This window comes from Cryptotermes secundus, unplaced genomic scaffold (genome assembly GCF_002891405.2).
Source record: "Cryptotermes secundus unplaced genomic scaffold, Csec_1.0 scaffold1326, whole genome shotgun sequence".
In the NCBI taxonomy this organism is placed as follows: Eukaryota; Metazoa; Arthropoda; class Insecta; order Blattodea; family Kalotermitidae; genus Cryptotermes; species Cryptotermes secundus.
This window is the reverse complement of record NW_019731595.1, coordinates 134,327-149,986: the sequence shown is the minus strand read 5'-3', so window position 1 is coordinate 149,986 and position 15,660 is coordinate 134,327. Positions and strand designations below refer to the sequence as shown.

At 40.4% G+C, this 15,660-nt stretch overlaps 1 protein-coding gene across 1 annotated transcript in view; it reads right to left on the bottom strand.

Annotated features, from left to right (window-relative positions):
* LOC111867260 (whirlin) overlaps positions 1–15,660 on the bottom strand; it is a gene marked incomplete at its 3' end in the record, with an annotated part of 129,334 nt that overhangs the window by 47,765 nt on the left and 65,909 nt on the right. The window contains 2 exon segments of the mRNA XM_023856943.2: positions 3,011–3,136; positions 7,031–7,297. Of these exon segments, the coding sequence (XP_023712711.2) occupies positions 3,011–3,136; positions 7,031–7,297 (393 nt within the window).

The window sequence follows — 15,660 nt, the reverse complement described above, 5'->3', positions numbered from 1 at the left end:
TTTAAGATCATTTTAGTGAAAGTTTCATGTTCCTATCTCATATAATTTAAGAACAATGATGAATAAATCATTTTCGAGCAAAATTTAAATGGCCGGCTGAATATATTACCGCCGGAGAGACGGCCGCGGAATTTAAATCACCGCGCGAAAGGGCTAGTACGCGTACATAACTACATTGAAGTCAGTAAAATTCAGCTTACAGGTTAAACCTTTTCCCACTTTTGTTAAACGACTGCTTTGTAAACTTTTCAGTCCTCGTGATAGTGTCGTAGTGGCTGAGTGTTTCTTTGGCTGTTCCTCTGCTCGCGGGATCTTATGGCTTTCATTTAAGGCGAAATAATTTTTTTTACAAATTCAATTTTAATGTTGTTACGAGTATAGCTCTGCCGAGGAGATTACTTATGGAGCGAGAGACGGAGCCCGTTGGTTGACGGGAACTTGTTATACAACCTCACCTTTCCGTTTATTAGCGAGAGTTGAGGGCTCTCACAGTCTGCGTAACCACCTACCCAGTGTCGTAACATAAAGGTGAACATCCGTAACAAAGAAACAATGGGAGCAAAGAGAGCTTGTACCAGAGGGTTGGGTGATCATTGCGAGCACTGATGTAAACGTCGCTGCTTTAGAATCTTCAGCATAAACGCCCAGAAGCTGACGTCATAATTCGACTCTAAGCCCTCCATTGACTTCTCTGGGAGGAAGGAAAGAAGGAATTTAACTAACTGGCTAGCGTTATGGGATATTCCTAGGTCTTTTCCTAAGAAGATTAGTCCACGTGATCACAACACATTTACCCAGGTTCCATTTTAATTTTATTTCCCATGGTAATCTCTTTCGTCAATGTGGAACTTTAGTGTGAAGTTCATAAAATCAACAAAGTTTTCCTAGTCAAACGGATTTTGCAGAAACTTCTTACTGCGAGCCTATGACGATATTGATTGGGCGAATTTATTTGGTATCTAACGGTATAATATGAACCCTACTATACATTTAACACAACAGGATGCATGAAATGAAGCTATACATTCACTACATATTTGATGTTTAATATTTTCACGATTTAGGGGTGTGACTATAGACGGAGTATGGATTGGATATTTGATTTACTGACCACTCGGAATTACAATTACACTGCTATGGCTGAGCTCCACAATTTAAAATCAGCACAGCACCCGCTAAACTCTTTTCCAGCCTACTGTTTTCATCAGCCGCTCCCTAGCAATGACTTCTAACAGTGGAGATACTTCAGCTTCTCGCGTTCATGTCCTGTTGTCACAGCTGCCCCTGCAGAACTCTTGTCAACTGACAACTCAACTACACCACCATCTTTTCTTAACCTCCCTTGAAGAGCTCAACTGAACTGCAACCTGTCAACTCACTCACCAACAGACTACTTCACTTTACTTCACCTAGCTGAACTGCACTGCTGGCTCGGGGTCCTAGCTATATAGATTCTGGGTGCCCGCAACAGCAAACAATGCCTCCAACAATCTTTCTACTGTTGTCGCTGGCGGCTGCCTAGCAATAGACTAGATATCGTTTCCGCGGGAAAGTGTTTACCGAGCCCTTACTAAGCAATTCATGTTCTTTCTCGAGATCGTTGCACATCCACGGTACTACACGTTACAATATTGAACAGACGCCTCATAACAAAAACTGAACTGGTTGCTTACATTGCATAGGCCAGACGATGTAAATTTCATTATGAACTTATTCTTTTTTTTAATATTGTAACGTGTCGGCTGTGTTACTCGACACGAATAAATTGCGTGGGTCTTCAAATCGGAACGAATTATTTTATTGGACGCTTATTTGTACACACACTCGTACACTTATTCACAGCTTCGGTATCTCAATTGCTGCTTCTGCTATAGTCGAAGCCCAATTGAAGACTGACTACTACCTACTGATCTCTTCGAAGGTCAAACACGCCCGGACTCGTCTCAAGTCAAAGTCAAAGTCAAAGTCACATTGCGACTGACGATCGACTCGTCTCTTGTTGAAGCTGGAGTTTTATAACCTCGTCTCGGACAGGCGGAAAATGCAGCTTGTTTCACTGTTGAGTGACACCGTGTTTCCAGAGGTGTTGCTTGGCAACACTGCCGAGAGTTGTTTGCTGCTGCGTACCAACCAGCGCGGTTCGGCTCGGCTCCACACGGCACAGAGACACACAGCTTTCCTTACTGTTGCGTAACTTGGCAACCGGTTTGACATGTCACAATATGCTTCAATGTATAGTGAAATATTAACGTAATTCTTTCAATAAACAATTTATTCTTTCACACGCATGTGACAATTCCACGCTGGGCACATGTAAGTGGTGGAGAAGCTGAACGCGTTAAGAGGTTTAATATATTTTTTTGCAGTAAAAGTGATAGAAAACGTAAGTATGTAACTGCAGACAAGAATGTCTGTGTCAGTGTATTGGCCAGCAGTGTGAAGTTTCACTGAACACAGTAACAAATGATTTAGGTGTCTGCACTTTAGTGTCTGAAGTGTGATTAGCTCTGAACGAAGGGATACATGCACGCAATAAGAATCAAGGCAAATGAGGTAAATATAGTAGAACCGCAATGGACGTCTTTGAAAAAAAAAACTGTAGTACAACTTCTTACACACCTGTTACGCAAGTTTATACAATTAAAACACGTCACATTTCAGTTGTATGTTCAGAAAGTCATGTAACATTATTTAATGAGAAGATTTACGTATGTAACAATAAAAAGTTCGTTACCAAATCCCATGCTCAAGAATGCTTATACTGACATGATACTCTTCATTTTACAGAGATTGAATTACCGGTTGCATGACATTTTCTTCGCTTAACATTTCGAAACTAAAATTTATATTTTATAATTTATAAATTGATACTCTGCTAGGCGGACCGCAAAATCATACATATCTCTTGGATCGTCTGTCAGATAATCTCTTTGTAGCAGACATACCTCCTTGCAGTTATGTTTTTAAACTCTGTCACAACCTTTTCCTTCAGAAGTAAAACAATACTCACCATGAGGCCGGCACGGTCCGCCACTGAGTCTTTGTCGACGCCGGTGATGAAGATCCCCAGATTGTACTCCACGCCACCGCGGATCATCAGGCCCAGGCTCTGACCTGGCTCTATGCTCAACTCCACCTGCAAACAACAGTATTCATCATTTGAAGGTCTGTTTCAATGGATGATTCTGCCGCCACTGTGCAGTGATTAATCCTTCTGTTTCGTCTCGGGGTGGACATGGGTTCAGGGCTTTATGGTTGTCCTCAGTTTCTTCAGTCACATACTGGAACAGTACCTGTAAGGCCGCGACCGCTTCCCTCAACACTGTTTCCAACTTCACTTTCGCATAGAGCCGACTGGTCGTCTCGATCTGGACACGGGCCCAGGGCTTTGTGGTTGTCCCCAGTTCCTTCAGTCACATACTGGAACAGTACCTGTAAGGCCGCGACCGCTTCCCTCAACACTGTTTCCAACTTCACTTTCGCATAGAGCCGACTGGTCGTCTCGATCTGGACACGGGCCCAGGGCTTTGTGGTTGTCCCCAGTTCCTTCAGTCACATACTGGAACAGTACCTGTAAGGCCGCGACCGCTTCCCTCAACACTGTTTCCAACTTCACTTTCGCAGAGAGCCTACTTATGCTAGTGACAAAGTGCGTTAAGTACATCAAGTAATAGGCGGAAGTCTTCGGCGATAAAATAATCGATAATTTGTGAGAAACTTTATGAATGGAAGTTAGAGTTGAGTTTCTCACTGTAATGGTTATGAAGAACGTGATTTTCTGGGTTGTACCGTAGAAGTTCCTCCGAAACTCCGGTAGGCTTCTATTGACCTACATGGAGTTACAAACCTGAAAGTCATACTCTTCTGAATCAAGGGTTATACATGTAGAAATTAGTGGCCTGTATTCGTGTAACAGCTACTATTATAATGCCTCACTTAGAGGAACATATTACAAGAGATTCCCAACAGCGCTATGCATCTAATTTCCAGCATACACAGGCATGAGGGCAGAGCACAAAATTTCGATGTTCATAAATTTTAATAAGACAAAGTTTATATATATATATATATAATTACAGTTGTATTGGTTGTATTTTTGTAAAATGTATTAATTCATTTTCAGGGGACTATGGGCATCAGTTCCAAATGTATAGTGAAAGAAATATTGCAATTAATTTCATTTATTACAAAAATGCATTCTGAATACAATATTTTCTACTGCTAATAACATTAATTACGGTAATTATTTAATAAAATATATTTCATTATTTAATCAGTAGCACAGGGTTTACTACTTATCTCTATGATATCCAGAAAATAACACAAACTGTTCTGTATTTTTCGCGGGCCGCCATGTAGTTCTAAGTTGCCTACAACAATTAAGTTCACAAAGTCCACATGAATATAGGTGTATGGGACAAAGAATCAGGGAGAATAATATTGGTGGGATTTCATTGTTGTTAGGAGAAGTATAAGCAAGAATTCAGCCACAAAACTTGAAGAGATCATTTGGGAGAATCAAGCGTAGGTTGTAGGATGTAATTAAAGTGCGTGTTAAATAAATATAATGTGTGGGTTTTGGGTGATTTAATCTGGTTCAGAATTGGTTTTAGTGACGGAATTCTCTGAAAACGGTAATGAATATGAGGGTTTCAAAATAGGTGAGGAATTTCTTTACCACCTGGGCGACAATCGGCCTCCGGAAAGGCACTCTGCTCTAAGGAATTAGTTATGAATATCAAGACGAACTGTGTGCGCACAGTGCATTTAGCACACTCTTCCACTGACCTAGCCGCTCGTTATGATATACGGCAGTAACACAGATGTAAATATTTCTCCAGTCTCTCGTGAGATCGCTACACGGCTCCAGTAAAAATCGGAAGTGAAGGAGTAATGAGAAAGAATGATGAAAGCAGCAGTATATCTTCCCTTACGCACCAACACGATATGTTCCCAAGGGGAAACATCCCATCACTCTGCTTCCCTGCTTCCCTGCTTCCCACAGCTGTACCGGATCCTTGCAAGCAAACGATGTCAGTAGAGCTGCCTCAACGTTTTCTACTTTCTGCTCTCCTGTGCAGTCGCCATTTTGTGTATCTCTGCGGCTGATCCGCATGACTCATCTCTGATAATTTCTATACGGATCTCGAATAGAGCTTGTACAGAAGATATAATTCTGGTTCGCATCCCTTTAATAGAGCCCCTAATTTATATGAAAGCCAAACTTCAAACATGAAGTGTTTCTAGAATCATATTCTTTAAGATGCTGTTTGGTGTGTTGCTGTACATGAATTCGATTCAATTAAATGCTTCGCCATTTAGTCCTTTTTGGCCAACTTTTCTAAAATAGGCTTATGCGATCTCCATGCCGTCTGTGTGTCGGTGAACCCCCCGCCCCCCCCCACACACACACATTGACTTCTGAACTGGTGTGTTTATCATGGTACTTGAGCCTATCTGAACGGCGTACTTCATAAATCCCTGCCATCAACCTGTGTGTCTGAATGTGTATCCCTCATATGGTTGCTAGACAAAGACTTGGTAAATCGCATCCTTCCTTTTATTGCTAGGCAACGGCTCTGTAAACACGTTCCCGCGGCATCGAATACAGGCAACAATAGAAGAAATGTTAAATGCTTGCATATGTTTATCTGTCTTTGTATTGTCATTGATAGGTACCAAGTCGGTCAAGGCATTTCCGTGGCAACTAAGAAATGTTGGAAGCGTCGTTTTCTATGCGGTACGTGTCGTATCAAGGGAAAGTAGACGATTAGTGCCTTTAAGATCTTCTTGTTTAAATATAGCAACTGATAGTTTCCTCTTCTTGCAGTTTTCGTAAGTTAATTTATTCATTCCAAAAGCCAGTTCGGCAAAAATTATTATTAATATTATTACCCGAGCTCTCGAGGTGGTCTTACGTGCTGCAGTAAGTACTTCTGCTTTGGCGGAATGTCTCGTGACCGTAGTGTGTATGTAGGCTTTCCAAAGGCTGGGCAAGTAAGGATTCCTGTTTATCAGTGGCGGAGAGTGAAATTTTCAACAACGTTAAGTAAAGGGAGACGGTGAAACTTGGCATATACTCGTACATGCTACAACATAAATTTGGGCTACAAACTAATAACCTCACCTAAGTAAAATGAAATTAAATGAAAACTAGGAAAAAATGGTTAGAGGCTTCTCAGCTTAGTTCTTTTTCAACACACCTTCTACTTGAATTCCATGTGACGATTTTCTTAAGTAAAAATATCTGTTGCAGAGTTAGAGCAGTTCGGACTCTTTCATGAATCCTGATGGATTTTCTTCTGAGTTGTCATAAATGACAACTTTGCGAGTCTCTTCTGAATTTGTGTACTGCATATTTAAGTTCAAGACTGAACACCAAGCATAGAGGTACTTGAAAAAAATGGCACCATTGCCTCGTATTCTGCTGCTAGCATACGTGAACATATCACACTCTACGTAGCATACATGCATTTCAGAACAATGGCACCACTGCAGCATAATATGACGCCACGCTTAACGTATACATCCTACGTGTGGGTGTTTGAATGTGACGCGCTTGTCGTGTGTATGATGCTACGCTTAACATACGTGAAGATCCTGAGCCCTCCTTTTATGTATTTGTACTGAAGTGCACCTCCATGCCATCACAATGCATTATATTCCTAAAAGCCATTCCACTACAATTGTAACAATATTTTCTGTTCTGACAACAAATGATTTTTCAGAATTTCATTGATTTCCTAAGTTTCTTACATCAGCATATAATCATATATCGAAAAAACATCGTTAGAAGAAAAGGAAAATAAAAGAAAAGAAACAAGGAATAAAGAAACCAAACGGAGATATAAAGGAAGGAAAATAAAAAAAAATGTAGAAAACAAGAAAATTGAGACACATGGAAAGGCAGCAGGGAGTCCCGTCCAGTCTCCTTTCTGCATGAGGACAGGTGAGCTCATGGTGAAGAGAAACATCTCGTTTTACTGGTTTCACTGGTTTATCAAAAATACTTCATGTGTTTGGCTCTTACCTTGCGGGTGGCACCTTTCTCTTTGTTGCTTCGGGAGTAGTAGCGGGGTGCAGGCGGGGGAGGGGGTGCAGCTACCACGACGGGAGGCGTCGCTTGAGCATACTCGAGGGGAGGCGAAACAGGACGTCCCTGGCGGTCCATCCAAGAGTAAGTCTGACGTAGGATCCATGGTCCTCCCTGGTGAGAAGAGGGCCGATCGGGAGGTGGCTGTAGATGAAGGTTCGGACTCTTGACCGTCATGCTCAGCTTGCGACATGACTTGAGCATCTGTAATAGACAATAGACAGAAAAGACTGGCGTCAGAAACAGGTGCTGTGGGCTGAACATAGAAGTGGGAAACAACTGACTGGAGGAGTAGAATAGACAGGCCCCGCACCAGTTGGAGAAGTTTATTTCAGCTGCCAATCTCGCCTCAATAGCCTGTAATCAAACACCCCCTCCACAACGAAACTTGTCGTGCAAAACTTGATCAAAAACGAGTGCAGCTAGCCTTCTACACTACACACTTATAAGTTGGGAAACTTACAGAAAGGTATGCTCCTTATATAGGATTTTCTGAAGATTCCTTTCTGTGAACTGTATGAGTACACTTAACTCCTCTAACATCCTGTAACATTGGCGAACTTGCTCGTAATGCAAATAATTACGAAGTGCTTTCATCCTTTAAATGACAAATGAAAATTAGCGCATAGCAGTGAATTGTTTTTGTTTAACATTAAATTCAGACTCTGAAAACAAAAGGATGTGCCATCAGTCAAATATTATTTACTGCCGTGAAATAGCCTGGTGAAAAAATGTAGTAAACAAGAAATTGATCGCTTCATGCATTAAATCGCATGTTGTTGCCTAGTGAAGAAACTGCGATGTATAGACCGCTATACACTTTGCACCATGTACCTATGTTCTCATATCAATCAATGGACACAGAGCAAGGAAGACAACGGAAAGAATGTAGAGTATTGTTTTACAGAAAGTATGGTTGAAAATTTATATCTTAAATCCAAAATGTATGTTTAGTTTTTATTTCACTTTACACACTTTCGTCTTTAATGCAACTTTGTTTACAACTTCTCGTTAGTTTGAAATAATATTAAAGTTACAATTAAACTTCTATATGTTTCGGCCTTACTTGGCAATCCCAAGGCAAATAAATATTCAGTCGTTGAAATTGATGCACTGCATTAGTTCGTGAGTGAAAATATTCCAATGTTATTGTACTTTGGTCATTCACATTAAAACTCGTTTATTTGAGAATCTCACTCTCAATCTGTTCTTGCGCTACGCGCGTCCGTGTCTTTTGTGCTATTCTCTTTGGAGCTGCGGAGCTGGGCCCTTCTTGAAAAGCCGCCAATTGTGCAGTTATTCAAAAACTTCCAGCATATTATAGAAGCCGAAGGTTCATTGCCGTGTTCATACGAGCCCTCCACTGGTCCATATCCTGATCCAGATCAGTCCAATCCATACCATTCTCTCTTCCTCTAAGATCAACCCACCTATGTCTTCGTCTTCCCAGTGGTCTCTTTCTTTCTGGCTTTACCACCAATTTCCTATATGCATTCCTCTTCTCCCCACTCGTGCTACCTGTCCTGTCCATCTCATCCTTCTTGACTTGATCATTCTAATTACACTTGGAGAAGAGTACAAGTTATGAAGCTCCTCATTGTGCAGTTTTCTCCAACCTCCTGTCACTTCTCTCTTCGGTCCAAATACTCTCCTCAACACCCTGTTCTCAAACACCCTCAGTCTACGTTCCTCCCTTAGTGTCAGAGACCAAGTTTCACACCCATACCGAACCACAGGCGTCTATGGTTCTATATTTTAGCCTTGTGAATATCGGTGTCGTGTTATCATCGTTGTTTTTATGTGCCTAATTAGTTTGCATGTTTCCACGCAGTTTGCCTAGTCGAGTGTATATCACAAGCAAATGTATTTCAATGTGAACAACGAAATTTCAATAGCTATGAAACATTTTAACTTATGAAGTAATTCAGTGTAGCAAATTCGTCAAATGAAAAGGAAAATTTATACGAAATATATAACTCAGTTGGCTGTTAAATTTCTTCACCTCTTTGGCGTATTCTTAGATTCACACTGATAAATTTGTCAGTTTTAAAGCTAAATTACTTTCAGGTCTAGATACAACGTAGGGTACCATTTTTCAGATTTATCAGCAGAAAGTAGAAGGTCCATAATTAGGCTTACCAAACTTAATGAATATTTACGTGTATGACATGATTAAGTCATCATTTACAGAATGTAGACGTTCGAGGAAAAGCGACGTAACTCACTGCCACCAACACTTCTGCATAGTGTCAACTGTACCTGGACCACCACATGACCTACCATTACGCAAAAGTCATTGAATATTAATGACAGTGGCGTTCCACAATACATACAACACGTTGTATAACTACAGGCTATTGCCAATGCCGACTCCATAAACTCCGTAAAGTCTTCCCTGTAATTAATTATGTGACTAAGCACTACACCATGAAGGCATTTGGGGAGTGGTGGTATAGCTCCACCATTCTTGACTTGGGCACTGGATAGAGGTGAGTGGTCAGCTTCACGCCCCGGCCGCTTTCCAGCGGGGATGGAGCCCCCGGTTACCATTGTATGGGAGGCTGGGTGGGCTTCAAACCCAGTTCGAACGCTATGGAGAAGAAATATATCTCTTGCCCCTATCGGGAATCGAGCCCCGGTCGTTCAACCCGTAGTCTAATCGTTATACTGACTGAGCTGTACAGGCAATACACTTGCTGTTGGACTGAAGATNCGTTCAACCCGTAGTCTAATCGTTATACTGACTGAGCTGTACAGGCTATGGACTGAAGATATCATTTCATAAATGTTGTATGTTTTCTTGTTAAATTTGTGTCTGGAAGGAACACAGTCTTACACGTTTCATCCGCAAAACGGCCTGCACATGGTGGTCAGGAAGAAAATTCATGCCTCTTCTTGAAATCGGATCACGGTCGTCCAACCTCTAATTAAACAGAAACATTAGTGGCCCCCACAACTTAACAGTCGTTAAGTACATGTACTAGGGACCCTGTACTTGATTTTTATCAAAATATATCACTTATTTTTGCTATTTCTTTTCATATTACTATATTTCTACATAGTATCTATGGGGATATGTCTGAGCATTTCGCAAACGTCTGGTTTATACAGACTTAAATATTCAAGTCAACGGCTTGAATGTTAAATAGGCTTAAATGTTATCACACACATCGAACTACGTATAGCTGACCGTGCAGACTCGAGCCTCGTTGCCATGGTAATGAGGGACTTTGCAGCACGCCTCTTCAGCGTTGTTGCGTTTACAGGAATGAAATAAGAGTGAGTGTGACGCGTTACTACGTCATTTCACACCCATTGGCCACAAATCATGTGGCAGCACGCAGATTATTCGTATCTGATGACGTACACATTATGAATGAAGTTCATTGACGTTGCAGGCAGCACTGCGAGGACAAGTAGTTTAAGTGACAGGAAACGTTTCTTTATGTTAATTTTTATTTCTTCATTCGACCACAAATCCATTAACCAATTCTTTCCTCCGTTAGTCCACTTACGGATGTGCTTCTTTTCTCTCCACAACCATCCAGCGGCATTTTTTGTGATTTATTAAGCGACTTCAGTAGCTCTTATTACTAGGGACCGGATTTTAATGCAAATGCATATTTCTTTCTTGCAACCAGAAAGTATGCTCGTTTGGATATATGTATGAATTACTTCATTTCTTAAATTTTTGACATAATTTTATGGTGCACATAAATGCATATCTTGCATGTTTTATGAATAAGCATCATATTTTCGAAGATCTCAATTTATACTGCATATTTCCCTTTTAAAATATTTATCATACATATGNTGTACTCGTAACTTGCCTCATCCGCGTACCATCAAAGTGGCCGCGAAGAGATTAGTCGGAAGCGTCCACATGTAGCCGCTATCAATGTAATACGATTCAACCGATAAGGGACTTATTTATTTCCGAAGTCTCCATGAGGTTCGTTACGTTTAATTTGAAGCTAGGGGCCATTCACATTAGTCCTGACTAACCTGTAGTTAAGTTTGTTTAGCTTTCTGCAGTCATGGCGACAGTGAAAGTAAGTCAGAAAACTAAATTATAGATGTATCAGCGGGAGTTCGAAGGAGAGATGATAAGTACGGATAACGAAATTCTTTATTGCTGAGCGTGTGAGAAAACAGTTGGTTGTGAAAAACGCTTTCAAGTGCTTCAGCATTTGAACACTAATAAACACAAAGGCAATATTAAAATTAAATCCACGAAATGTGCACCTGTTTAAAAATTGTTTAGTGAATTTTCTAATAATAGTTTTTCACAGTTTTCCTTTGATTTATGCGAAGCCTTTTTAGCGGCAGATATTCCGCTGTGGAAATAAACCAGTCCTACTCTGAGAAACTTCACAGAGAAGTATACACAGTGCAAAGTGCCGGATGAGTCTACTGTGCGCAAAAATTACGTGAAGCAATGTTACGATCTTAAAATTGAAAGCATTAGAGGAAAGATTCAAGATAATTTTGTGTGGGTATCAATCGACGAAACACAAGATTGTGAGGGACGGTTTACTGAAAATTGTATAGTTGGATCCCTTGATAAGAATGAACAATCTACCCCATATCTTCTTGCGGTATAGCAATTTAAAACCACAAATAGCTCCGCAGTTTCCGGATTTTTGATCAATTCCATGATACTATGGTGTATCAGTCGTTTAGTTTGTTCAAAACCACTGTTTCCAAATTGAATTCGGTTCCTGGAAAAGTCGGTGAAGTAGTAAAGGAAAAAGTACATAGCATTCTTTCAAAAAGACCAGGATATTAAGAAATTTGTGAAATTGAAGAAACTTTAGCCGGTAAACGTACTGAACTGCCAAGTAAAAGATCACTAACAGTGGAGCAAATAGCGACTTTTGTACATGCGCCCCTAAGTTCCTGTGAGGTGGAAAGAAGTTTTTCCCACTATAAGGACATCTTACAAGACAATAGGACGCGACTAATTATGGAAAACCTAGAACATTTAGTAATTGTGAACTGCAACAGAAGAGAAGTTGAAAGTTCGGAGAGCTAAATGTGAGTACCATTGGTTTTTTTAAATTTGTAATGAAATATGTTGGCTTTGTTGCATGATTTGTATCTAAGTATAGCTTTTTATTGAATCATTTTTAATGAATCATTCAGTGATTACATAAAATGAACTTAAATATTGATTTGTTAGTTTTAAAATAATGTAAAATCAATTTTAATATTTGGTATAAATTTTTATGTGCATATTTTAACGCATATTTCGAAAGTTTTCTTGCATAATTGCATACATATTTAAGGGATTATTAGGGCATAAAAATCCGGTCCATACTTATTACACAATGAAAATACTCGGATAATAGTGAATAATTAATTTGAATACATGTGTAAGAGAGAAATTGTGGCCTAATTTGAGGTATTACTCCGGAATTCGACTTAGATAAAGCATGAAAATCTCAGGTTACAGAGTGCTAGACGACCAAACTCATCGAAAAGTTTCACGACGTCACTGACTGCATAAATCTTATGAAATTAATAGCTCCTTAGTTGTTCAAAAATTATAATTTTTATAGAACTCTAAGGTTTATTGCCGTGCTCAAGAGACCCCGCTACTGGACCTGTTTTAAGTCAGATGAATCCAGTTTACATTCTTACGCCAATCTTTCCTCAAAGTTCATTTTAATATTATTCTTCCATCTACTCTTAGGTCTCTCAAGTGGTCTCTTTCTGTTTTCCTGCTAAAATACCGTATGCATTTTCAATATTTCCCTTACTGTCTACATGGCCCACCTACGGCACCCTCTTAAATTTTATCACCTAACAAGATTTGGCGAGAAGTAAGAATTATGCATTTTCATATTAACAATTTTCTCCGAATGTCATTGCTATCCGCCCCACACTGTGTGAAAATGATATCAATCATGAAGTTCCTCGGCATTTATTATTCTCATTTCATCGCCATTTGGCGTAATTACGTTATTGAAGACATTTGGCCTTATTTCGTTTTAGCAATCTTTTCATTGAGACTGATATGGTTGGATACGGGGAAACGTGCGACCTAAATTTCAGAAATCGAAGCAGCAGACAGACGCGAACTTCTAACCCCAGGTGTCAGTTCTGTTTCCTCCAGCCCGCATAATTACACAAGGCAGACAGGCAGGAAACCCGTGACAATCAATCACAACCTGTCTCTGCTCTTCCTGTCTTCAGTGTGCCTTCGGAATTCTTGTGCAAAATTGATAAATCTAATTGTGACTGAACTGCCATAGTGCTAAATATTTCTGCCTTTCGAGAGACATTAGAAAAACAGCGAGCGTAAAATATAAAGGAAACAGCGGTTTATCTCATTTCACATTCGAGAGGTGAACTCAGTCAGTAACTGCGCCGCAGCTCTAGCGGTTATTCGCTGGCTTCCCACCGTGGCGGCTCGGGTTCGTTCCCAGCTCAAGTCATGTGGGATTTGTGGTGGACGAATGGTGCTCGGGCAGTTCGGTTTCCCTTGCCAATTCTCAATCCACTGACTGCTCCACACTCATCATCTACCACCCGGGGCTGGTAAAATACGACAGTTAGTGGCTGACGTACCAAGTGGACTCACTGTCACCCCACTTAAAAGAAATAAAAACACTTTAGTCAGTATGGTGACTGGCTATGTGATGAAGGGTGGGTTCTCGATTCCCGACAGGACGACAATTCTTTTCTTCTGTATCGGGAATCTTTCCCTGACGTTGAAGTGGCCAAGGCGTGAAACTGACCATTCACGTAGTAGTGCTGAGGTTAATAATTCGAGGAATATTACCACCACTTTCTTGTACCTTCATGGCACGGGGATACGTGTGGTACCAGTCTGAATTCTCTGGCATGTCTTGCGATTATCCCTAGTCCTTTGGGTGAATTCTAGAGTGGCTCTTGCTACAGAGTTATGGCAGCATAATCATTAGATGAACTTCTGGGAGCGATATTTCCGGTTTTTTTTTTTGTGAGGCCTATAACTGATTCGGTTTCATCACGACATTTGTAGCCTACGAATGTTTGTTAAAATAAGGAACGGTGCAGCCTTAGCGTAAAGAACGCCTAATTGTACCATGAAATATGCATGTACGACTACTACACGTACGGTAAATGAAGAAAAATAATATACAGCAACACAAGGATATAAATATGTTATGTAGACTTTGTATATGTTGAAACTCAATGTGACGTGCGTGATAAAGAGAAGCACAAATGTCCCTATCAATAGCCCATGTAAATGCACTACAGAACATATCGTATGTTTTAATTTCCTTGGCCTTTATATTTTCTATTCCGCACAAAAATCGCCGAGGTCTATGGAAATTTTATATATTCTTGTACTATGTTTCTTTTTCGGATTTGTACAAAATGAGTATTCAACAGTAATGGATTCACCCAGTCAACTTAACTCAGCGACTTTTTCTACAGTCATTTTTCTTTGGCCAGAATTTTATTCGAGAGTGTTTAGGATCGCAGTGACGTGTCTTTACACAGCCTGGCACTTTTATCAGTTTTAATGGCCAATTATAAAGGTAAAGTTGCCCTGTGTTTAAGTAATTAAGCACTACGCCATGAAGGCGTATGGGGAGTGGATGTGTAGATCCATATTTTCTTGATCTCGGCACTAGTTGGAGGTGAGTGGTCAGCTTCACGCCCCGGACACTTTACCACCGGTACCCATTGAATAGAAAGATTGTGAAACCCAGAGCAAGTCTGTACGACGTGGAGACTACCGGGACTCCAACTCTGACCTCTCGGGCGTCTAGCCCGTCGCCAGTCGTTATTCCGACTGCGCTATCCCGGCTCTCAATATCAAATTGCTGCGAAGTATATGTAAGGTGTAAAAATCATGACCACTGATTTTACAGTCATACTCATTTACATTCACTCACTTAACATTTATTTTCTTGCCTTGCAAATTTCGTTATGAAACAGGTGCAAATGACCCTAGAAGCCGAAGTACCTTAAAAAAATCCATCAATTTACTCACCCCCCCCCATACACACACGCGCGCGCGCGCAAGATGCCAATTTAATATTTTTTCACTGCACAAAACTCACATAAAATGGTATTTCATCCGCCCATCGCACACAAAATTGGTGGAAAGCATAATATTTACATGTAATTAAAATCAAAATATAAAAGAAGGAATGCACTATGGCCTGCAGTGTGCACCTCTAGACTGAGTTCTTTGGCTGCAATATGACAGGAATAGAAGCTACACGTCTTACAGTACACGCTTGAGATATTTTTCACTCTGATAGTACTTCTCCTACAGTCGATTTTTATCCCCCCAAATCTTCCACTATTAGTATGTGTCCGTACTGAGGTACATGTACTGTTGAAAAGCCAAGAAGGGCTAGTTCTAAGCATTTCGAGATGGGGATATTCCTTTCATTGATCTCCTCATTCAAAGCCGAAAATCCAGACCAGTGGGATCAGTGCTTTTAAAGAGAGATATCTCATGCATAGCGTGGAAAGTTTAGAAGAGTTCATGTGGCAAACAATGCTGGTAAACTAGAGATACTACAGACCTCATTCCTAAACTGGCCTGTTAAAATCTGGGT